Source organism: Phragmites australis, chromosome 18 (assembly GCF_958298935.1).
Source record: "Phragmites australis chromosome 18, lpPhrAust1.1, whole genome shotgun sequence".
Classification (NCBI taxonomy): domain Eukaryota; kingdom Viridiplantae; phylum Streptophyta; class Magnoliopsida; order Poales; family Poaceae; genus Phragmites; species Phragmites australis.
The window spans coordinates 26,138,803-26,164,311 of record NC_084938.1 but is presented as its reverse complement, the minus strand read 5'-3'; the positions used below and the strand labels follow the sequence as shown (position 1 = coordinate 26,164,311).

Here is a 25,509-nt window from a genome sequence, read left to right as displayed (position 1 = left end):
TAGCACTCAAAAATTAGAAAAGTCACTCCCAATCAGTTTCTCAACTCTCAGTTCTTTTCATTAAAAGCTGCTTTTTCAATTTTTTAAAAACTAACTTTTCAAAACTTTTTTTTCAGCTTTTGGCCAGCTTCGGGGACAAACAGACCTAAGCCTCTGACTCCGTTCAACTTCTGTTAGTTTTGCTACTTATCAGTAGAAAGCTAAACCAAATAATTTATTTCTAAAAATGATTTCTAATAAGTAAAACATATTATTATTATCAAAAGTCATAAGTCGATCTAAATGAGCTTTTATAATTTCTAAGTAATGATGTTCTAAGAGGTATTATATATATAATACATTTCATCAGTATCAAAAACCAATTCAAAAGTAATTTTTCCATAACTGGCTTTTCAACATCTGCTTTTATAAACAGATTTTAGAAAAATCTCAGCCTAACTAAACAGGTCTTATGCTCCCTGTCGACAGTTCACTCATGCTGGGAACTAGAATTCTAAGATCAGCCCAAACCATCACCAAATAACAAATCTTCAGTCAAATTATATCAGCCTCACGATAAGATGATCACGATTTTGGGGGTCCCATGTCAACATAGCATACCTTCCGAGGAATAAGGATCTGTATCATCAAAAATCTTGGCATTCGACATTCTTAGCTTGTTAGTCTTGCTGGATAAATCACATCACAATGTCGGCAAAGGTGACAGCTGAATAAACCCAGTGAAGTTCGCATTCAAATTTCAGACATCTTTGGAAGTTCCAAGTTCAGCAAAGAAGCATACAATGATAACGAGTGAATTTTTGCTTCTTCCACAATTCCAATGGCAGATTGGCAATCCTACTTTTCAGACAGGTTTTCAGCTTCCATGTTGCTTATCGAATCTCAGATTGCAAAACAATTTATAGCATCTTGTGTCGACCCACATATGAACAAAGCAAAGCGGCCGTATGATACAAGCCAACCTTCATATATCCAATTGGATCCGGGAACATCATGAACTAGCCTAGCAACTGAAGCCGATCCCCAGGAGGGGCATCAGGGGAGCATTACATTAATTAATCGTAAGTTCACGTTGAATACACCTCTTACTCTGTTAAAGTGAACTACTCAACGAAATTATAAAAGAAAAATGGTCAATGGTACAGTAAGAAGATAATAACACAATCCTGCGGCAAGCAGAGAACGAGGAAAAAAACTCTCACGCACATAGTACAGGAACCGGAAAATAGAAACAGGATGATGAAGGCCATGCTTGCATCAAACAAGCTGAAGACTACAAATGCCTTCCTCTTGAACCCTAGTTGTAGTACATAAGCTGCTGGGCAGTTGACTGATTCGGGTACCCGTCATAGAGGGCCTGGGAACCAGCAGCAAGAAGCCCGGCAGATACCTGACCTGCAAGACCGTGTTGGCCAGCGATCTGTCCAGCTGCAGCCTGGCTCAAGGCAAGCTGCCTCTGGTAAGCCAGAAGTTCAGCAGCGGTGAAGCCTTGCGGGACACCTGGCATTGCTACAGCTGGCTGATATGGAGCAACTGGAGGGGGCAGTGGCTTGGAAGTAGTCCCAGGTGGAGTTGGTTTATTACCCCATGAGCACTAGAAGGCAAGGCAGACAAAACCACGAAAACAGTCACGCACATGATCAAGTAAACAAAAGCAGAGCATTTGTATGCTTTGGAACTTACCTTAATTGATTTCCCACGGACTACCAATCCATTGGCCATCTGAATAGCTAATGACGCTTCACCATGGGTGCTGTATCTCACAAATCCAAACCCTTTATCCTGTTGAACACGAATTTCCTCGATTGCCCCAACCCCTAAGTTATAGAAGTGGCGGTGAAGCTCATCTCGGTTGACCTGGGCAGGTAAGTGAAAGATGAATCATAGGTGCACCAGACTTTCTACAGGAGCTAGGAAAAAGGAATGAGAAATTAATTCACTTCCATTTAAACTGGCTTAGCAGCAATCTCTTTTTACCTCATGTCCGAGGTTGCCGACATATACCGTAGTACAATCAGGGTTGTTCTCTGGGTTCTCTTTACTTCCTCCATCCTGGCTTGTGTCTGTTGCTGCGGAATATAGTTGACAAACAAGCAAAATCGGTACTGAGGAATCAATACAATATAGGCTCAAATAATTGTTACTAATTATGGTCATGTTCTCCATATAACGCCATTTATTCAGCTAAAACATGATATGAATGATAGCATTACAAAGAAAACACTTTTGTTTTATGATCATGAAATCATTCAAAAAGTTAACCTGCATTACTGGAGCTACCATTTGTTAGTACAACTGCATTATGATTGTCAGTTTCTTGTTTCTCTTCTGAATTGTTCTTTGTTGCCCAGTTGCACCTTATTTGTCTGCTTCCAAGCCATTTTCCTATTGCAATACATTAGTTTGCAAAAGTCAGAAGTTGCAGCAATAGAATGTCAGCGGATTACAAGAAGAAAAAAAGTAATAAATATTATCACAGGCTCTGATGGCAGGTTTACCAGTCATTTCAGCTATAGCATTTTCAGCTTCCTGCAGCAAGTAAGAAAATAGTACAAGTGAGCAAGTGTGGGACTGATGGAAATGCCAGTTCATTCTCAAACTTTGAACATCGTAAACTTGGCACAACAGCAAAGGGCTGATACACATTACAGTTTGAATTTTGACTATGGATGACACAAGGAGCCATACAGTCTAATCAGGCCTTCAACCAGTAAAGTCTCATGAGAACAATTTGGATACCAGGAAAAAGTAGCATTATAAAACTATTTGCAAAACATGGAATCCAAATATATCAAAGAAAAACACAAAAACTTGATATTCAAGAAAATAGCATCACATCTTGTCTTAAATTAGCAGTATTCTGCAAACAAGTCACTAATTTATACTACAACACTGCCTCTAACAGAACTCAGTCACTGCGAAATCCACCAGTATCAAACAGTTCAAGCACCAGAATGATAGGTAAAAAAATGAACTGTGGTGTTGGATCCACACAATGAAAATGGTACTAGTTCTACAAAATGCAAAGAGTCAAAGTCTGCGTTGTTCATGCCTGCTGATTACGGAAGGAGACAAAACCATAACCTCTGGAGCGTCCAGTTTTGTTGTCCCACATGACTCGAGCATCACTGATCATAATTGATACAAATGAAAAACTGAAAGGCTACAGCCAAACAAAAATGGTAGAAGCTAAGAGAGGAGGCATAATATCCTAAATCTCTCATTTTGAATTCTAAGCAAAAGACAGAGATACATTTGATATAGCGAATTGCAAAACCTTGAATAACATGTCAGCGTTGCAAAGCACAGGTTGCAGATACAAACTCATCATAGATGATATCATGTTACAAAGAACTAAAGACTTACGAACAAGAAGGATATGCTGAGAAACAGGCATAAAGAGTTGCATCATTCACTTCAGAACTTAAATCACCAACAAAAATATGGAAATGCCCTGGAAATAATTCAATGGGCACAGTTAACCAAACAAGGATTATAATATGAAAATAAAGAGACAGGAATATTTTTTAAGAACATCTCACCAGATGTATCCTCCCTCTGCGTACTTGCATATGCCCAGTTTACCTTGATTGCTTGTCCATATCTGTGTAAAAGGTTCCACAATGAAGAACAGCTGATTTTTAAAAAAAAAAAAAAAACTCGACCACTGGGAGAAGACGCCCCCTGGCTTTATCTTAAGAGAGGGGAGTACCGAACCCTTTAGGGAGGTACTCACACGACCTTCAAGCACCCGAGTTTGAGCCCGGGTCTCAACTGGAGGCTCTACCAACCGAGCAATAGCTCAGTTCAGAATTAGTGTAGCAGTGGAGCTTTTTTTAAGATAAGCAGGTGCTCTGCCCTTTCATTAAGATAGAAAAGCAAAATAGTTCAGGTTTACATCCCGGCAGCCTAGGCTGACCAAGGCACTTAACAAGAACAGAAAAATAGCAGGAGGGCCAAGCCGCCTCCTAAAGGAAAGAAACGGCGCAAACAAGGATAAAATAAACAAATTAAGGCCCCTGGAGATTTGCTGGTACTGCTGGAACTTACATGTGACGACCATGAAGGGTCATGATTGCTAGAGCTGCAGATCTCCGATCATAGTAGTCAACAAACCCAAAGGAAGACTGTAAGAAAAGAGTGAGTTCTCGTCAAATAAACAAAAACAAAAAACAACTGAAAACAGTAGAGATGTCATCAAATTATCAGTCAGAGGAAAGATCATAAGATTTGCGAATTACACAATCATATTGAAATATTACAGCTAACAAAAAACACAAAGCTAGATAAGCCAAGCTTCTAATAAATTTAGCCAGTAGCATAGAGCATGGCCAAAAAAGAAATATCATCAAGTTCCAAGTAAAATGTTTGTGACTGGTGGTACTCAGTGCAGCTATTTGCTAATCACCATGAAACAAGAAATGTTGGAGTATTAAAAAAACTGGCGTTCTTTAACTTTCACCAAACCTTGGGCACAGCATAGAAGTGCATGAGCCTTCAATACAACCTCAAGGTTAAGTATTTAAACACCCATTTCTGATGTAATATTGTTTGCATACTAAAACTCAAATATAGGCTGCAGAAGTGCACCTTCTCTTTCCGGATGAGCTTGCATCTTTCCACAAGGCCAGCACTCTGGAAAACTTCAATCAGAAGGCTTTCTGTGACATTAGGGTTTACATTGCCCACATACCTAGTTAGCAAAGCATCATGACTTAAAATCAGATTTAGGAAAAGAATATTATTTAATCAAACTTCAACATAGATATCAAGCAACCGTATTCGGATGATGCAATTACTATCAACTATAAATTTTAGCACCAGGGTAAATGCGAAATTGTGCAAAACCTAAATTTGTTGTTTTGTACCTTGTGATACTGCACATTGAATTTTTAAAAATAGGCACAGTTGCACAGATGAAAGGGTAAAGGGAAAGGTAAGCTGTAAATTACATATGAAGGCGAAAACAGAAAAGAACACCAAAAGCACTCACACACTGCGACATGTGGATGGATCAAACCCAGGAGGAAGATTGCCATTTGAAATAGGCTCCATCTGCAAAATATAAAATGTAGAAAAAAATAATAACGAAGATACTGATTGCAGAACAAGCTAAGGAGATGCAAAGCAAAACAAAATAGAAAATGTGCAGGTAATAAAAAAATGACCTAAAATGTAAAGGGAGTATAAGCCCCAGTTCTTCTAAGTTCTTCTAACCATGTTTTATCCCACTGGCCATTAATAATGATTAGAAGCTGTGACTGGGTGCAATTACAGCCAAACATACTCTCTCAGCTAAAACTATGTGCTTTTCATATGCAGCAATGTGGCTTTCATTCCTTTGTTTAACAAACTTCTGAATGACAATAATGTATCAAGAATAATAGAATCCGATTAGCAAGCTTAATGCAAATGGAGACAGTACTAACACAAGCTCTAGAGTCTAGAGACAAAAAAGAAGCAATGCACCGCTATAAAAAAAAAAGGAATACACTAAAAGCATACGCATAACCGAAGAGCAATAATAAATGTGAAAACAGGCTGTAGAGGTACGGATTAAAGAAAAATAAGAAACGGGACAACAAGTAAATGAAATTCCAATCCTTCCTAGCCATGTTTTCACCCATTAGCAGCAACTCAAAGTTATATCTTTTGTGCAACGACATCCAAACACTTTCCTCTGTGAAAACCAACTTTCTTTGAAACCGCAACAACGATGGATGCAATAGCATCCAACCACCTCGTGCACAACGAGAAATGCATCACAAGCAATAGCATGCGATCAGCAACCATAATGCAACAGCGCTCGCTCCAATTACACCTGGCAAAGAACTTGAAGAAACCCTACCTATCAAGCCACAACTTCCTCTAACGCTATGCCACCAAGAAGGGGCATCAAGAATGTACAGTTAACCAACGAGGCAACCTAAGAAAAATGCGCAAAGCAAGAACCATTCTTCCGGGTTCACAGGCAGATCAGCGTGCATTACTGCCGCCCAATGCGCACCCAAAGCAACAGATCAAGAAACGAGGATCCGGGGGACGACCTGGGTCATGGCCGCCGCTGCCGCCGCGGCGAGGACGCCGGACTGGTACTGCTGCTGCTGCAGCGCCTGCTGCATCAGGAGCGCCTGTTGCTGCTGCTGCTGCCGGAGCCTCTGCTGCTGTTGCTGGTGGCTGCCCCCGGCGCCGTTCATCTCCTTCTCCGGCTCCTCCTCAGCCGAGGCGAAGACCAGATCGGAACCCCGGCAAAACGAATCCACGTACGGATCGGTGGACTGGACACAACGGATCGAAAGATTTGGGGGCGAATTTCTGGTGGGGGGTCGAGCAGGGGAACGGAGGAAGAGGAGGTGATATTTTTCTTTGTTGTTTTCCCCTTTTTTCCCTCTGTTTTTCTCCTCGCCGTCGTACTCCCTATCGAGCCTAGAGCGGGAGGGGCAGGTTGGGAATTTTGCACCCCGGGACGAGGTTTCTGTGTGGCTCCTGTGGCTCAATGCTAGGTGGGCCCGGGACTGTTCTTGCCTGCGAGCACTTGCTCAGGATCGGAGCCGCTTCAAATTTGGATAAGGATTTTGCTAACCGCTTCTAGATGGCCCAAATATCATGCATGATTTTGAGCTCTTTGATCGTACCTTTTCTAAATTCGTGCGTTTTTCTCTCGCTAGCGTTTACCGGAGCAATTCCGCTTTTCTAGATGAGCAGTCACCCTTTATTCGAGGAGCAATGGTGTGATTGTCGTAACTGTTCATACAACGGCGAATAGGAAATCTGGAAATTTATAACAGAATTTATGCTCGTCTCGATCTCTAAAGTGTTGATCTTTTAAAAATAGGTAATATCTTTTGAAGGTTGATTATATCTCTTAAAGATTTTTAACACTATATATACGGCGCATCATCTCTCATTATAAACACAATGAATAAAGAATATATAACATTTCACATATATTGTGTCTTTCTCTTGCAATCGTTCTCTCGTGGAATCACTGGACTACGCTCGGTAGCAGGAGCTTCTTAATATGTTATCAGCATGAGACTCTGCCTAGATTTAAAGGATCGAATCGCCTTGCTCGCAAGGATTGAAAAGTATGATTTGTTCGGTATGTATACTCGCTGCTACTGTTTTCTTTGCGTCAAATTGATATGTATCTCATGACTAGTAGCAAATACATATGAACAGTAGCGAGTAAATAGAGAATATTGCATGAATATGTCACAGTGTAGAATCAAAACATGAACATTACTAGCATGATAAACAGTAGCATAGCGAGATCGATCTGCACGACAGGGTGACCACGGCCGGTGGGGCCCATAACCACCACCTCGCCGCCGACCGGTACCGGCGACCATCGTCTCTGCATAGGTCCATAAAGAAGAAAGGATTTGGAGGGGGGAGATGCATCGCCGATATGAAAACCGATGGCCTCCCAACTGTGGTCGCACCACCACCACCTCGCCACAGTCGGCAAATCGGCAAAACGACAAGTTGGCAACCGTCCTTGCACAAAATTGCGGTGCCTCGAAGGCCACCGCCACAGATCAAAAAGAAGAAGAAGAGAAAAAAGGCGAGAAAGGCGTCGCCCGAAGCAGCGCCACCTCCCCTGTGCCGCCTTGATGGCGACGCCAATCTATTCTGCACCATTGTGCATTGACAGTCGAGCCGCCCGGATCTGGCGACTCCCTCGCCTTGCCACGCACAGCCCCGCTGCTCCCGCACAAACGCTGCCGCGCACCGCATCGCCCGCCGCCGCTCCCGCACAAGCGCAGCTACGCGTCGCGCTTCGACATGCCACGCCACCCGGCGTTGGCCCCACCGCTCCCACACGAGCGTCGCCGCCCGATGTCGGCCCCGCTACTCCCGCAGGAGCACCAGCCCGCACACTGACACCGCCCCGATTTATGGAGGCGCCACGGGTCGGGTCGGCCCAATAAGCAAAGAAATCCGGTAAAAAGGAAAAGGAAAAAAAATACATATTTTATGTTTAGACCCCTGGTTTTTCCTTTAATTAAGCGCAAACCCTTGAAATTTTGCATTTAAGCCTCTGGTAGTTCTGAAAATTATCCAGAAGCCCTGTTTTTGCATAGAAATACCCTGGAATTCAAATTTTGTATTTGTTTTAGCATTTATGCAGTACTTAATGCCGTTATTATTGTTTCTATGCTGTTAATTATTATTTTTACTATTTAAATTGTCTGTTATGCGTTTAAATTCAGTAAAAATCGAATAATACCATAGAAAATATCGAAATTTTTTTTGCAACAATCCAATTTATCAATATGATGCAACTTTACTAGTAATAATACTTGTGTTATTAAATATGTAGATGGCTGGCATCACAAACAAGGAGTTCATTGAACTAAGTGCTGATAGCCGCAACTATCTCACTTGGGCATCGGATGTTCGAATTATACTGGAAGCGAAAAAAACTCTGCGCTGCAAGTGGCCTATGTAGATGGTTCCTACCGGATGAGAATGGTCAGACACTTTATTTTTGCCGTCACCATCTCTCTCCCGCTTTGAAGGATGAGTACATGGTAATGACCAGCGCTAAGGCACTATGGGACGCACTGCAGGAGTATTTTGAGTGCCTTAAGTACACCATCAAGTCTCTCGTAAAGCAAGAATGGGTCCGACTTCGTTTATGTGACTTCAAGCATGTCATAGATTAGAACTCCACACTGCACCGTATTTGCACACTACTGTATCTCTGTAGGAAAGAGATCACGGAAGAGGAGAAATTTGAGAAAACTCTCCACTCTCCACCCGAATGCGGCAGAATCCGCACGTAATCAACGTCAATCAAATTATAAGAAGTATTCTAAATTGATTGATGTGTTGCAACTCCATGAAATTCATGACGAAGTCATAAATAAGAACTTTTTATCCCAGCCGCAAGGGAAGAGCGGTGGCCTAGAAGTCAATCACAACTCTTTCAAAGCGCGTAAGAACCGTAATAAGAAGCAGAGGAAGGGAGAAAAGAAAGTAATGACAGACAAAGTCAAGCCTAGTGATGATAATGACAAAACAAAGAAAGAAGTCAAGCCATATGGTGAGCAGAACCAGACATGCTATAAGTGCGGTGTTTGGGACTATTAGTCCCGAATCTGCAAAGTAACAAACCATATTGTGAAAGCATACCGGAAGAAGAAGAAGGAGCAGCCAGAAGCATACCTCACAATTGCAGTGGGGATGGAAGTGGACAAAACAACAATAGTTGAAAGAAAAGCATCTCACATGGAAGTTGGTGACGCTCCCGCACTAGCAGTGTAAGACCTCACAATGAAAGATGCGGAGACATCTACTTTACCCTCCTCCACTACCATATATGATGTTGTAATGGATGAAGCGGAAAAGAAAGCTATTGAAAATGAAGTGATCGGATATTTCGCAAACTCTATCTAGAATTATAGTAGTTAGCCATTTACTTAGTTGTTGAATTTAGAAGAATTAAGTGAATAAATGTAAGCTCTAGAAGAGCAATCTTAGCTGCAAACATTTTTTTTCGATAGTTAATAAAGTATTTAGTCTTGTTGCTACTTTCTCGCATGTGAATGATTGAATGCTTTATTTATAGAATATTTGTGGCGCCCGTATGGAAGAAGTGTGAAATATGGATAGTGGAACCACAAACATCATCTTAAGAGAAAAGATGTATTTTTAGTTTATTAGAAATAGCTCTAGAAAAATATCTGTCACTAGTAGTGATAAATGCATAGTAGGTTATAAAAGAGTCACAATCATACTACCTATGGGAACTACTTTACACATTGATGAAGCATTATTGTACCCTAAATCTATAAGGAATCTCTTAAGTTTTAAAGATATTCGTGCTAATGGTTTCCATGTCGAAACAGGTGAAGAAGATGGTAGGAAGTACCTATACATCATTAAGCGTGATAGTGAAGTGAGAATACTAGAAAAACTTCCCTCCATAAGTAGTGGCTTGTACTACACTCGTATTAGGACACCTGAAGTTTTCACTACCTTGAAGACTGTGTTTTGTAGTGTAGAATTATTCTATTTATAGCATGATAGATTAGGTCACCCTGGTCTTAGAATGATGACGAACATAATTACTACCTCACATGATCATGGTATAAATGTGAAGAATTTCCCGAATCATGAAGATTTTGTATACCCCGAATCATGAAGGTACAAGATAAAATCCGTACATTCCTGGAACGAATCTAGGGGGACATTTTTGGTCCTATTCAACTCTTTTCTGGTCCGTTTCGATATTTTATGGTATTAATAGACGCATTCTCAAAGTGGTCGCACGTATGTCTATTATCTCATCGCAACCACATCTTTACAAAGTTGATCTCGCAAATCATACAAATCATGAATAATTTTTTGTATCATTGAGTGAATTTACTTCGAAAGCGTTCGATGATGATTGCATTGGTACGATAATTAAAGTTGAATATTATGTACTGCATGTCCACACTCAGAATAAACTAGCCGAAGCACTGATAAGAGAATAAAGTTCATTGCTAGACCGTTGTTGCAGCACTGTAATTTGTCTGCTACATGTTAGAGACATGCAGTCTTACATGCGGCAGCCCTTATTAATTATAGACCATCCTCCTACAACACTCATTCACCTATGCAACTAGTGCAAGAGGTAATTCCGAAGATTTTCCATTTACGCAAATTTAGATGTATGGTTTATATGCCAATACCGCAACCATAATGAACCGCTATGGGACCTTTACAGAAAGTTGGAATATATGTCGGTTATGAGACTGCATCTACAATCCGATATTTAGAACCAACAACTGAAAATCTGCATACGGCCTGTTTCGCTGACTGTATTTTTGATGAAAATAATTTTTCGTCATTAGGGGGAGGAAATATACCCTTGGATAAAAAATGACGGGAAATTATATAGCAAGCTGAAGGAATTACAGCACATGATCCTCACACTAGTGAAGCAAATGATGAAGTACATAAAATCATCGATTTGCAAAAATTAGCAAACAATCTGTCTTGTCATTTTTGTGATTTGAAGAGTGTGACTAAGTCGCATGTGACTCCACGCAATGCACCGGAGAGAGTGGAAGTACCAAAAGAATGTACCCCTCATCTTGTCCTAGGAGCTCCGAAAAACAATAAAAGGACAAGAAATTTGGTTTCTCAAGTCCCAAATAGCCGAAGACGTCTGAAAAAAGTGGAAAATAAGAGCTTACCACAGCCGATCACAAGAGTGCCCCAAAGGAAAAAGAAGTGGAGCCAGTTGAGACCTAGCGATGGTATGGAACCTCAGGAAGTAAGCATACTGGATTTAAATCTTCCCACACAGGAAGAAACCAGTGAAAGTGCGCGCGCTGAAATTGACGCTGGTAAACTAAAGGACCTTGCTCTAATAGTAAGAAATTATGAAGAGCAAAATGAAGAAACACTTGAAAGTGCAGCCAACGATGAAATAGCAATAAACTATGTGAATTTAGAGGAATCCTATAATAGAGCAACCATAATAGTCAACACATACTTTGCAAATAAAATTACCACAGTTATAGATCATGACCCTAAGCCTGCATCGCTCACTGAATATAGAATGAGGTCAGATTGGGAAGATTGGTAGAAGGCAATAACAACTGAACTGTTGTCCCTAAACAAAAGAGAGATTTTTGGGCCAGTATACCGCACATCTCCCCACATCAAGCTAGTAGGATACAAGTGAGTTTTTGTTCGTAAGAGGAATAAAAGAAATGAAATTGTGAGGTACAAAGCATGACTAATGGCACAAAGTTTCACTCAACGACCAGTCGTTGATTATGAAGAAACCTATTCCCCAGTGATGGGTAGCATTACCTTTAGATATTTAATCTTAATGGCAGTCAATCTGGAGTTAAAAATGAAATTGATGGATGTTTTGACTGCATATCTTTATAGGAGCCTAAATTCAGATATTTATATGAAGGTACCTGAAGTAATACCATTGCCAAATCAGGATAGAGAAAATAGATACCTTTATAGCGTATAGTTGAAGAAGTCGCTATATGGGTTGAAACAATCAGGTAGAATGTGGTACAATCATTTGAGTAAATTTCTTGGAAAATGAGACTACACAAATAGCACAGATTGTCCCTGTGTATTTATAAGAAGGTCTCAGAATGGATTTTGCATAATATTTGTATATGTAGATGATCTAAATATCATCGGTACAAAAAAAGAAATAGAAGAAGCAAGTTCATACTTTAAGTCTGAATTCTAAATAAAATATTTGGGTAAAACCAAATTTTGCTTAGGCCTGCAACTGGAGCATGTGGTAGATGGAATCTTTGTGCATCAATCAAACTACACTCAGAAGGTGTTACAGCGGTTTGGTTTTGAAAAATCATTTCCCACTAAAACTCCCATGGTCGGAAGATCATTGCAAGCAGATTAAAATTCCTATAGACCTAAAGAAGAGGAGGAGGAAGTATTAGGACCGAAATTCACATACTTAGGTGTAATAAGTGCTCTGATGTATCTGGCTAATTGTACTAGGCCAGACATAGCGTTTGCAGTAAACATACTTACACAATACAATATAGAACCCACTAAAAGGCATTAGAAGAATTTGAAGGATATTCTGCGCTACTTGCAAGGTAGCAAAGATCTGAGACTATTCTACAGAAAGAATCAGGACCTAAGTCTGGTTAGATACATAGATGATGGGTACCTGTCAGACCTGCATATAGTGAAACCATAGATTGGCTATGCTTTCCTATGTGGTGGAACTGCAATTTTCTAGAAATCGTCAAAGCAAAATATTGTATCTATTTCGACAAACCACTCAAAAATAATAGTTTTATATAAAGTCGCACGGGAATATGCATGGCTTAGAAGAGTGATCAATCATATTCAGCAATCATGTGGCCCATACCATTATCTACAAAGATAATGCTGTGTATATCACATATGTGCAATCGGGATATGTGAAAAGCAACTTAACGAAGCATATCAACCCTAATTTCTTTTATGCTCATGAATTACATAAGATGAACCAAATAAAAGTAATGCATATCAAGTCATGTGAAAATCTTGCAGACTTATTCATCAAGTCTCTCCCCATATCTACTTTTGAAAGAAGTGTTCGTGGCATTGGGATGATGAGGCTTAGAGAGTTGCATATTTCAGGAGAAGAATTTTCACATAATACCGATATGAAGAATTAAATCTTAGTCGAGAAAATTAAGTGTCTAAAGTTAATCATGAAGATTATATGAAGTATTTTTAGGTGAATTGTACTATTTTTTTCTTAGATGAGTTTTCCTGAAATTTCTTATGTTAAGGTTTTTAATGAGGCAATTCGTATGACCATGTCGTAAGCTATGTACTCTTTCTCCTAATTTTTTTACTGGGTTTTTGGGGAGTTTTGGTGAGACTTATGCCTTTCACGAGAAGTGCTCAAAGGGAGTATTAGGAAACCTGGAAGTTTACAATAGAATTTGGATCCGTCTCGATCTCTAAAGATTTGACCTTATAGAAATAGGTCTTTTATCTCTTGGAGATTGATTCTATCTCTTAAGGGTTTTTAACACTATATATACGAGACAATATTCCTCATTGTAAACACAGATAAATAAATAATATATAGTCTTTCCCCTACATTATGTCTCTCTTTTATAATCGTTCTCTCGTAGAATCACTAAATTACGCTCGATAACAGCAATTTCTCAACAGTAAAAAAAGAATTATCCTCCCTCAAATACAAGTTACCACATTTAAACAACAAAATAGTGTATATTGCTACGTGTAGTGCATCACCTCGTTATTATCTAGATTTGCTGCTGGATTCATGTAAACATTTTTCAATGGCTTCACTGTCAGTCATGACACATAAATATTTGTAAGTTTCCATTGGTACGCTCAACTCCGGTCGCCTCTCAATGCAACTGTTTCCCCATCAGTAGCGACAACACTGCACTCTCGGGAAAATACAGTAGCAACATTTCCCTCCTTTAATCACAACCATTCACTTCCTCAGCCTTCGACCATCTGATCGAATGCCTTTCACGCTATTGGCAACCGGCAACCCGTATTGTGATGCCATCATAGATCATTCACGGTAGTGAACTGAGCATAGTTGATTAGGATTCTTATATGGAATATGTTCATCCAGATTCAAGTTCTAGACTCGGCATATATACTCGTATTTTATTAGAATTAAATCTTAAGAAGAATAATATATGCACATGAGAGTGTATTCAGTTGTCAAAGCGCATGTCTATACTAATTGAGATTATACTTTCAATCTTATTAAGACGTGTGCTAAAACACAATCGCGTAGATGTATGTGGCCATGAGCATGGTGTGCGTGCTTGCGTCCATAGTACTAACAGCAAAATATTCCTGAAGAATAGTTTTACAGATTGTCAAAGTTACATATCCTCTCGTTCCATGTTAACAACCTCATAGGGTTTTAATATCGTAGAACTTGCAATGTCAACAACCTCTGCATTAGGCAGCATCGGTTGCCCAAATAACTTCTTCATGCAGAGATATTCTCATGAAGATTTTTGTGTTCTTTAGCCTTCAAAGCTTATAATCAGAGGTTCTGCTCTCATGCCAGGTGGTGTGTATACACGGCAGGTACGGAGTACTGGACATTTGGATGCACTTGTTTCTACAGCAACCAATCTACAGCCACAAAATGACCTGGCAAGGTATCACCATGCAAACTCAACGCAAGCAGATACATTCTGTCTGAATATTACATCGAAGGGCAGGCACACAGCACATAAAATGAGGTGAGCATCGGCCCACAAGACTGGAGTCATGTGAATGAATCCCACTCCCACAATCTAGCTAAGCAGAAAGGCTTCCTGATGATCAGTGGTCTAAAACCATTCTTCTTGTTGTGATACACCAGCATCTGCACCGCAAACAGGCTGCGTACATCTTCCCCGAAACGAGAGAGAACTCTCAAGCCTTCGTATACTGAAACCAAACATTGTAGAGGTTCATTACAACGTTATCAAAATTACTGAGTAAATGGGTGTACAGGAAGCCCCAATTTCCTAAACACTTCAAGAGCTACAATAAGAGTTACAGCATCTATCTTCATTTTCCAAAACAATACCAGAGTCAATCTAAAACTGATTTTGGACATTGCAGGGTCTACTGCTGTCTCGATGAGATTCTTACTGGCTTATAATGGTTAAAACTTGTTTGCACTGACATCTCAATGCTATTGTTACCTGTCTAGACACAACAGTACGCACTCCACAGTTTGGCATTTAGGAATAGCTGTGGTATATGCAGCAGCAAATAGCCATCTCAAGTTCTCAACAGTAAGTGTATGGACCGGCCTTTGTGGAGGCTAATTGGAACAAAACACATAATGACTTGGATGTCAAATTTTCCTGATATGTTCCAAAAAGTCCCCAGCTAATTTCCTCAATTCTGTCAGAAAGTATCCTGAATTCTTGGTGAGGGTCGTTTCAACCGGTGAGACCGTGGCAATAAGAACAAAATTCTCGCCATTACCAACATCTATTTCATACAGTTCTGAGAAAACTTGGCGAAGATCATCAATCAGCCCCTTGTAGAAAAATCCATCTGCAGGAGGGGGGATCACATTCAGAATCAAAACTCCATGATGACATAGGATTGTGCGTGCAGCAAGAAGGACACTTCCATGAGTCATCTCCAATGGTGGCGCACTGACACCACACATAGCATCCGAGGAATCAAGATCCACCATAACTGCACTGAAATTCATATCAGGCTCCCGTTGTCGAGCAAAATCCTGGATCATCTGAATTGCGTCGCCAACATGGGCACGAAGGAACTCATCCTCCATCAGTCCAAAATATTTCCTTGCAACATCCAGGACAACACCATCGGCCTCTACACCTAGAACATTGAACTGAAGTCCCATTCTGATGGACATGGGGAGCGATCCACCTCCAAGCCCAGCACAGAGACACTTAGGCCTAACACCTGACTGAATACTCTCCTCAATTGAAGGCGCAATCACTCCGAGACCGGCAACCATGGCTTGGAGGTAAGGCTGGGCTAAAGGTCCACCTGCCTCGGGCTGTAACAAACCACCTGACGCTTCCTCCTCCAGCGCTTCCAACAATGAAGAAGAAGGAACAGCAGGCGACTGACATGCAAGGCGCACCTGGGTCTGCACAAGGCAGGGCATGCGCTTGAAGCGCAGCCTGCGGCGCAACTCGGCTGGACCAGAAGCGAAGTGAATGGCCACGTCCTCGACAACCATCTCGCCGACAACCGGGCCGGCGACAACCTTGACAGGAGCAAGCCGAAGGAGGTCATCCTGGAAGGAGAGCAACGGGATGTCAGGGACGGCGTTGTCCCGGAACGCAGCGCTGGGGCAGAGAGCAAGAAGGAGGGGGAGGAGCCGAGCGTGAGCAGGGTCCGGGTCCGGGCGAGCGACGCAAGAAATGACCCGAGGAAGAGGCGCAGGGAGCTCGGGGCCAACGAGTATGAGACGGGAGAACTGCGTCGAGAGGAGGAGGTGGAGGTGGCCGGCGCGGGTGGAGAAGATCCAGTCACGGTGCCGACCGGCCGGGACAAGCATCGCCGCCGTCTGAGGGACGGACGGGGAAGGGAGGGGAGAATCGAGAACGGACACCCGGAGGAACTCCGCCGCGCCGTCCCCGTAAGGGTTGGAGGCGTCCCGGAGGAGAGGATTGGGGAAAGAGAAGGAGATGAAGCGGGAGGGCACGATGCGCCGCAGGCCCTCCAGCTCCGGGCTCACCGCCATCGTCACTGATCCCAGGCGGTGGCGGCGCTGCACAGCCAAGAGCGATCCCTTCGCAAGGGTTCCTTATCTGAGCTATAGAGGTGATAAGGTGATCTACAATGGCGGAGAGAGGGTGACCTGATGAAAGAGAGCGTGAAGCGCAAGGTGACGCTCCGTCTAGTCGCCGGCCTCGCCTCCGGCGCCGAGTCGTTGGCGCTCGCGGCGGCGCGCTCAGAGAGGGAGATGGCGACCAAATTGCTCCCTCCACGTGCTTAAATTCCGAAGCCTTCTTCGTCGATGCATCATGGGACCCACCAGTCAGCGAGTGTCCTTCCTAAACACTAGTCAGTGAGTGATGACTATACTAGCTTCAACTAAAACAAATCAGAATTTTCTACTTTAATCTTAAAGAATAAAAACGTTTCAGCTCGAATTTGAAAACTTTTGGCTTAAATCCAAAATTGCACTTGCGGATTTCGGTGTCCACCAAGGGTTTGGGGAGGAGGAACAAAGGGAATCAAGGTAGGCAGAGAGTTCATGGTCAATGAAACCTATGCAAACTGACTCTCTCCAGTTGGATCTGTATTCTTTAGCAACTTATAAATGGCGATGCCTGACAAGTGACAACCTCTGGGTTACCGCTTACAACAAAAGCATGTACAACAAAGATATATATAGGTGCGGGTAACTGTAGTATATGGATTGTAAGGCTGTCAAAACATAGCAGAATAACTACATCTACAAGACTACAACAGAGACGGATGATGAAGTACATTTCGTGGAGGAACTTCTCCACTGCAATACTGCATTGCAACTCGTTCTCCTTCTAATGTTCACTGTTTGCATGACCTTCATAGTGTATAAGTTTACTCTACATTCAGAAATCCGGTGCCCCAAATATCATCGCCCATACTTCGCATTATTTGAGACTGACAGATAACAATGTCGATCTTCTGGCATCAGTAGATATATTGGTAATTCAAATCAGTGAATCTAAGCTGACAACTTTATACTTTCTAGTCACCAGTGAACCTCCAGGGCTGACCCCCATCTGAACTGCTGCATGCTTGGTTGGGTAGAAAGCTGTCTCCAAAGTCCCCAACCAATCTCATTTGCATTTCTTCCTGTGGAGAGAGAATCCTGATGCACCGCACGCAGTTCACAAAGTCCCTACAAATGCAAAGCCACCAATCTTTAATTACCAAAGTGGCAAAAAAGAGTTAGATATGGTAACTAAATGAATAAGGATGAAGAATTGAAGACAATTTGGTCTCATTTATTTTATTTATCAATCTAAATGAAACAGTTCATTTTTTGAGTTTCTCCATATATTTTTTTTATCAGTAAGTATTTAGTTAAAGTTAACAATACCATTCTACCCACAGCACCGAATGCATATCACGATTAAAGATTGAAGCATCAATCAAAATGCCAAAATCGTTCAAGGTGTTGCATTTCCCACTGTCACCGTTGAATTTGTTTAGTAGCCTTTCCCTTGCAGAAATCAATGCTAGTTGTCTGCATGCTAGTTGGCTTTGTTTGGGAAATGAAAAACAAGCTTATATGACTTACTCCCATGGGTCATCACCAATTAATAGAACATCCTTTTCGTGATCTTCATATACTAGCTTCCAGCCAACTCTATTTTGGTCACTGAGTTGCCCCTCAATACCAAACATCCGGGCAATGTCATGTTTCAGCTCATCATATCCAGAATACCGGTTGATGTCGATAGATCTTCCTACAGCACCACGTTTGTGCACCTGTACATAAATCCTTTGGTCAGTACAGTGCTTATGCGAGAGTGAGCATGCACTCATATTATTTCATGAACATTGTTTACAATTTATTGCATCAATCTTCTAAACAATGACAGAATAAAACAACACAAAATATAAATTTGCTATAACCTATGTCTACTGCCATGAACTGATTTAATTAACAAAGAGATAGCAAACATAATTTTGGGCCATCATTTGGCGTTGAAGTTAGCTTTATCAACCCCTTCACAGGTAAGAAGAAATAATTTGCTTGAACACCATACTAAAGTATTTTTTGGGCCATCTAGAAGCGGTAATACTCTGGATGGTTAAATAGTTTACTCGAACTCCATACTAAAGTATTCCTATGGAATACTGTAAAGTGCAAAGCAGCTCGATAGATAATTTCATATTGTTGTGAAATGACGAACTGGAGCTAAAGCCAAATAGCATACCTTGGTGTAGGTTCGCATTCGTTGATGTGCAGGAGCTGGAGCCCAGGAATTTCTGTTTAAGAATGGGGCATCATTGATTGAAGAATCTATAGAATTGAATGCCATATCAGCAACACCAAATGAATGCGAAAGCATTGAAGATGATAACTCTTGGTGAGAATCCTTTGATGAAATGTAGTTAGAGATGCCATTTCCTGGCATCTGATCCAGGTATTTCTCGGTTTCAATGTTATTTGCAAGCAAAGCATCTGCATTAAGAGACTCCAGTTGGCCATCAGTGTTTACCCCAAATAGAAGGTTATTTCCTGCATCTGTAACCTCAAACTCGCTATCTGGAACTGTGTCTCTCAACAGCTGATGCCGATTGAAGGATGAAGGTGGCTGTTGCAATGATCCATCAGCCTGAGAAAGGCAAACTGAAGTAGCTGAAGAGGACGTGTCCAAATACTCCATCTGAGGAGTGTTGTTCATGAAGTCTTGCCCAGTAGCTGGCCTTTGTTCAGTCGTCTTGGGAATCATCACTGTTTGCTTTGTACTCTGATAAGGCTTCGTTTCCTGTTCAATTGTAGGGCCCAATACAACAGATGATTGAGGTGTCTTTGCTGCAATAAGTAAACTTTGGTTCTTGGAGCTACTTGGTATTGATTGCAAAATAACAGGATTACTGTTTGGGGATGCTGATGTTGAAGAAGGGGGGACATAATCCATCTTCCATGACTGCACTCCAGCAGGCACATGCAAAGAGCGAGCACCTATGGAAGTAACAATTTCTGATTTTGCAACAGAAACAGAATTCCCAGGAGAATCTTGAATTGGTTGCTGAGGTTGAGTCTTTTGCTGCGTCAGGTACTGCATAGTGCTACTGTTATGCATGCCAATCACTTGGTTAGCTACCTGTGCACACTGCTGAGCAGTTGACTGGGAGTTTACCATTTGTTGCTGCAAATCCAGGATCATTTTCTGCTGCTCCATGATCAGAGGCTGCTGTGGCTGTAGAGCCTTCAATAGTTGTATTTTCATTTGATGATCAGATAGCTGTGTGATCATGCTTGTATCATAGGATACCTGAACAGGTTGTATCTTTATTTGCTGCTGTTCCTGCACTAACTGCTGAACCTGCTGGGGCTGCTGCTGCAGATGTGGTTGCTGTTGCTGCAGAAGCTGGATTTGTTGAAGACCTCCTTGTACAATGGTGTGATTTTGAACCAGAGGTTGCTGTTGCTGGAGATGAGCCTGGACAGTGACTTGAGGTTGCTGAGGTTGAGCCTGGAGAATGACTTGAGGTTGCTGGAGTTGAGTCTGGACAAGTTGAGGCTGTGTGATATTTATCTTTGGTTGGCCTCCTTGCAATGGTTGAGTAATTGCATTCTGCTTCTGATCAGAATTGCAATCTTGAACTACCTTCTGTGGTACTATAACATTTCCCAAATGGTTTGATGTACCTATCACTTTTGCTAACTGTTCAGTCTGCTGGTATTGTGGAGGAAGCAGCGAAGTGTTGGACTGAGTGCTATTTTGTTGCAGGAACTGGGGCTGGAAGCTGATTTGCCTTGATAGATCAGGTGCAGCCAGAGTTTGTATTGGTTTGCCAGCTAATGAGTTTAGCAATTCTGGTTGCATAATTGTGCTAGCGAGCGAGGGGTTCTGTTGCATGTTCATCCACTGAACTAAATTTAATCCAGGAACTAGACTGTTTTGAGTATTCAGATCTTTCTTATAAATCTCCTCACCAAGCCATGGCATGGTCCGCTTAAAAAGATTCTCCATTTCGGAGGTCTCATCATCTACAGATATGATTAATCCATTAGAAGTAATCAAGTATACTGTATAAACGCAAGGAAAACATTGTTATCCGTTAAGATCTTCAATGATACATGTATTAATAGTATTCAAGAACTGAGGGGATGCTGTTAGGCCAAGAATTCCAGTTCTCTATTTACCTGTTATCCCAGGTTGTCTTGGACGTTTTGCAGTGAACAATGGTGAGGGGTAGATGAAGAATGGAGCAATGATAGGCTCAATCTCCCAGAGGGAAACCCTGGTGCACCTCTCAGTTGGTGCCGCTTCATCCCATGCAACCTGCATATACATATACTTCTTTCATCAAAAACAAAGGGAAATGTGGCAAACATTTGCATATTTAGTTTGATTGATCAGGCCAAACCTGAATATTGCGCCACTGGGAGTTTTTCCACCTTACAGGATCCAGATCACTTATACCAGTTATTGTTCCCATGTACCTGCATGCATTTTGTCAGAAGTTCCTAGTTTTCAGAAAGAACTGTAAAGCTGGGTAATGCAGCTCAAAACATGATACACCAAATAGTCCAGATGCAGCAAAATGGTAAGTTCTAGAGAACCGATTGTGCACAAGAAAATCCACAGATCTTTTTCTAAAGTGATTTCGAAGTAATAAGGACGCTATGCATTCCACATTAGCTAATGCTGGAAATTCATACCTTCTTGTTCCAGATTCTTCCGTTTCAAACATCATTCTAAACCGCATGCCAAGTGATATTTGGTTGGTATAGACAGCCTTCTGGTACTTGGCAAAAGGAATCACAAATTCTGAAGGACTAGCCCTGAAAGGGGGAAAAGCAGTCCAATGGAAACTTTAAATACATCACTTCTTTACATATTAAGCCTTGCAGAAATGCTATTTACCTTGGGTTATAGAATACTGTGAATTGACTGTTATTAGCTGCTGCATGGGCCGCAGCAGCAAAAATTCCAATATGCATACTATCACTAGACAAAACAGATGATGAGAGGTTAACAGGTTGCCTATTTGCTCGCCTTATCCCCAAGAGGAGTTGCTGTCTTGCATCCCTACAATCACAGAGGCAGGAAGTTCAGTGGCATTAGTTACACTCTCTGTAGATTGATTGGCTATATTGACTCTCAAGGAACACCAAAACAGGAATCAGCTGAAAATCCACAAAAAAAAAAGGCCTTCACCCTCAACATTTTACCTAGTAAATAAGACCGAATCACCAGCAAGAAGTCTCTTTCCACTGATAAATAGGCTCCAGCCGGTAGTCAGCAAATGCCTTTTAGGCTGGCCTGGTGAAGAGGAAGAGAGCTATTCTAAAATTTGAAAAGTGCTTATGGAATAGCAAGATGGGTCAATTATGTAAGAAGATAACATGTTCCAAAAATTATAAAATCAAAGAAGATAAGTGATATTTTGACTATGGACTAGACTAACTTTCATTAGCATTCTTTCATGCCTAGAAGGGAACTTTGATTTCTTAATTTTTGTGACTTACCTCGATATATATGACGGAATGTCCAAATTGCACCATGCAAATCCCTGGCCTGCAGTTCCTGAGCAGGAGGCTGCATTGAGAAGTCCTACACACAGTGCAGTGTGAACAAATTAGACTGGGCTAAGCAATCAACACTTCATCTTTTATTCATCATAAGATGTAAAGTGTTCTTACAAGACGGGGAAAAATCCGCTCCGCAGCACGTCGTGGCACAGAGAAACCTCCGTGGGTACTTGTATCGCTTGCAGTCAGTGTTTTACAGAAGAATTCTGTTTGTGGTTTGGTTTGTTTCAGTGCAAGCTCTGATGCCAGCAATGTCTCCTTGTCACACTGTGTCACCTAACAGTCCCAATTCCAAAATCAAGGTGGTACAGGTACATCCTTTAATACAGATGATATAATTGAAGATAGGGAAGTATGACCTACATTGCTAACTGGCTGGAGAGTCATTCGCGCATAAACCTCATCCGTGTCAGGATCAGCCTGTCAAATTTTGTTGAGATACATTACTTAAAATCGTCCACATAAGAGAGCACTAGCTTAATCGCAGTTAATTTCCATTTTGTGTTAAAAGAAGCATTGCTTACATGCATAGTGACACTGTGGAGGATGCATATAAGCCTAGACGTAAGATTTGGATAGCTCGGAATTTTGGCATATGCATCCTTTCGCATAGATGCTGCTACCTGAAATTGGGTATCAAGGAATGAGAATTGTTCACCATGAAACTTCAACTTTCATAATTATTAGCAAATATACAAGTGATTTTTTTACTGGCTGCTCTTTTATGTAACTTCAATATAATACTGGTAGACAAGACCTAGATATTTCATATGAAACTTCATCTTAGTTGTACAAACTAGTGACGTAGGTAACTAAGATCAACGCCTAATTGTTTTGTTTGCACTAGAACGTGACAAAATAGACAGGAGAACAAAGGCTTTACAGATGAGAAAAGGTTCAATACTTGTTGTCTAATCTCTCAAGGATGCTTCTTAAACTTTGATAAAATAGACAGGAGAACGCAAGCTTCACAGAAGACAAACGAGAGTTCAACACCACAGACAACAGAATTATCCTGTGGGTTGATCAACCTTCGGGAAAAAAAAAAGACAATCGCAACGAAAAACTAAAGAAATATGTTCCTTCTTATTAGAAAGTTGAAACAAATTAAGGCCACACTTGGTTTATCTGCTAAAGGGGCATCAAAAAAGTATTATACTTAGTGCACTGATGCATCGCCCAAAAAAGCAGAGACTACCCCGAAAAGAACTCGAAATTAGTGGAAATACAATAAAATTAGCAATCATAAAAATGGGTCTTAATTATGACTAGAAGGGAAAATTGTAACTCCCACTTTTTTTCTCGAGCTACTGCACAAAAGGCCACCGGGGAAAAAAGTCTTTTTCTCTCTCAGGAGACAATTGGAAACCAAGCATTTGCCGGCGAAGCTCAAGAACCAATTGCCGACGAACCAATCAACCAACCATGAAACGACACACCACTTCTTTGAGTTCTCTCTTGCCGGCGAACGCGAGGAGACAAGAAAGAGACAAGCGGATGAACGCCACAAAAAAACGCAAGAACAGAACAAAAGAAAAAAGGAGCAATTTTGCTCATCGGAAGGGGGGGGGGGGGGGGACAGCAGCGAATCGTCTCACTCAACACCTGCTCGCTGTGGCCCTGGGGGAAGTAGACAACGAGGCTCCCCGCCGGCGGCAGCGCCACGAGCGGCCCCGCGCACGCGTACCACAGCTCCTGGTTCACCTTCGTCCCTCTCCCCTCTCCTCCCCCCTCGCCTCCGGCCCCGCCGGAGCTCGTTCCCGGCGCCGCCATCCCCGCCTCCCACGCGGCCAGTCACACAGCCTCGACCTGCCTCTGCCTCCGCCACCGCCGCCGCCGCCGCTGCCTGGGAGGCATCGCCTGGTGGCCGGCGAGGAGGGCGGATTTGAGTAGCAGCTCCCAAGAGGGCAAAGGCCCGGAGGAAGCGAAGAAAAGAGCAATATAATAGTATTGCCGGATGCTGTTGCCGAGCCTACTGGCTGCCGTACTGTTAACGCACTTGTTAATTGCCGGCTACTTGCTGACCTCGCTGATTACTTCTTTGATTAATCGGCGCATCTGGACGCAACACGGGCGCGCAAGGCAGGACTCGCACGAACAAGCGTGCGCCGCTGCGCGTGTGACCTTTTTGCGTATTTGTTTCTTTTTTTCTATTTTTTTTTTACTAAAGAAAGTAGTACAAATTTGTTTGAAACGCGGAAATTTTACAAGAATGTTATGATAATTAGCTTAACTCTCTTGTGACTAGGAGATACTCTTGGGTTCAAACAAGCTCAGTTTTAAATTTGATCTGTATTGCGTGTGACACATTTCGTTTTGTGGTTCTGTTGTTGGAGTAAGAAGACAAAGGGGGTGTTGGTGTGTTGATTAAAGAGTTACCTTAGCTAACAGTTCCGCCGAGTATCTAATGATTAAAGGAGCATATTTTTAAAAAATTGGTCGATCGTGCTATCAGAATACGGCTCTAGCGATCAGTATAACACCTACGCGATCAGTCTTCCGTCGTCATCGTATAAACCCACGACCAGGCCTACTGGTCGTAGGGCTATATTTGACATAACCTGTCTAATGCACATTTATTGATATTCACTCAAGTGTTTTATTCCTCAAGCGTCAGCTCCAGTGGACGAAGTCATGGACGACGCAGAAGGACACGGTCCCATTCCGTAGCATTGAATGTTGCAGAGTGGAACTTTGTAGGCTAGCACGACGACGTACGACGGATGTGACGTCATCAGCAACCCGACTAGCCAAGTGGACAGGGACAACGCAAAAGGGTATTGTTATGTTATGTATCATTGAATATTGCGGAGTGGGACTTTGCAAGCTAGCACGGTGGCACCATGACGAATGGGACGTCATTAGCAGCCCGACCAGGCAAGTGGACGGGGACAGGGATGGGAACGACGCAAAAGGGCATTGTCTTGTCCCATAGTATTGAATGCTGCAGAGTGGGACTTTGCAGGCTAGCATGACGGCGCATGGCGACAAAATATACAGAGTCTTCAGAGCAAGTGGGCACACATTGTCCTCTGTAATAATGGTTTGGGTTAGATATTAGGATGAGCGGAGGTTTTCTGTTTGAGTCCACATGTAATTTCTCCTCATTCCTACTATATAAAGGGATGAAGACCTTATTTGTATGGGGGAGATTAAGTCTAGCAACCAGCTAGAACATCATCTGTAATCAACTGAGATGCTAAAAACACAAGACATAAGGCTATTATCCTCCGAGAGGCCCAAACCTATATAACTCC

General features: G+C 41.9%; 3 protein-coding genes across 7 annotated transcripts; all 3 read right to left on the bottom strand.

Moving 5' to 3' along the window:
• Positions 1-1,011: 1,011 nt before the first annotated feature.
• LOC133898786 (RNA-binding protein 208) lies at positions 1,012-6,450 on the bottom strand. 3 transcript variants are annotated; one of them, XM_062339521.1, is made up of 12 exons: positions 6,048-6,450; positions 4,994-5,055; positions 4,591-4,693; positions 4,051-4,127; positions 3,543-3,604; positions 3,367-3,454; positions 3,053-3,128; positions 2,499-2,529; positions 2,281-2,385; positions 1,978-2,069; positions 1,684-1,857; positions 1,012-1,594 (listed from the first exon to the last, which is right to left on the bottom strand). In XM_062339521.1, exons 1-12 carry the CDS (start codon positions 6,195-6,197, stop codon positions 1,298-1,300), a joined length of 1,317 nt encoding a protein of 438 aa, XP_062195505.1. In that variant the 5' UTR covers positions 6,198-6,450; the 3' UTR covers positions 1,012-1,297. The 3 variants fall into 3 exon arrangements, with proteins under 3 accessions (XP_062195505.1, XP_062195504.1, XP_062195503.1); XM_062339520.1 differs by having other exon boundaries at positions 1,978-2,063; positions 2,263-2,385; positions 6,048-6,449; XM_062339519.1 differs by having other exon boundaries at positions 2,263-2,385; positions 6,048-6,448.
• An 8,075-nt stretch (positions 6,451-14,525) lies between these two features.
• Positions 14,526-17,207, bottom strand: LOC133899166 (uncharacterized). The gene is made up of 2 exons (XM_062340128.1): positions 15,192-17,207; positions 14,526-14,931 (listed from the first exon to the last, which is right to left on the bottom strand). Exon 1 carries the CDS (start codon positions 16,724-16,726, stop codon positions 15,347-15,349), a length of 1,380 nt encoding a protein of 459 aa, XP_062196112.1. The 5' UTR covers positions 16,727-17,207; the 3' UTR covers positions 14,526-14,931; positions 15,192-15,346.
• Positions 17,208-17,361: 154 nt separating this feature from the next.
• Positions 17,362-24,248, bottom strand: LOC133899165 (auxin response factor 21-like). 3 transcript variants are annotated; one of them, XM_062340125.1, is made up of 13 exons: positions 23,858-24,248; positions 22,777-22,875; positions 22,616-22,672; positions 22,364-22,519; positions 22,190-22,274; positions 21,893-21,983; positions 21,585-21,749; positions 21,380-21,502; positions 21,085-21,160; positions 20,861-20,999; positions 18,921-20,704; positions 18,278-18,468; positions 17,362-17,875 (listed from the first exon to the last, which is right to left on the bottom strand). In XM_062340125.1, exons 1-13 carry the CDS (start codon positions 24,023-24,025, stop codon positions 17,722-17,724), a joined length of 3,288 nt encoding a protein of 1,095 aa, XP_062196109.1. In that variant the 5' UTR covers positions 24,026-24,248; the 3' UTR covers positions 17,362-17,721. The 3 variants fall into 3 exon arrangements, with proteins under 3 accessions (XP_062196109.1, XP_062196108.1, XP_062196111.1); XM_062340124.1 differs by having other exon boundaries at positions 22,364-22,528; positions 23,858-24,247; XM_062340127.1 differs by lacking the exon at positions 23,858-24,248 and adding an exon at positions 23,157-23,498 and having other exon boundaries at positions 22,364-22,528.
• Positions 24,249-25,509: the final 1,261 nt, after the last annotated feature.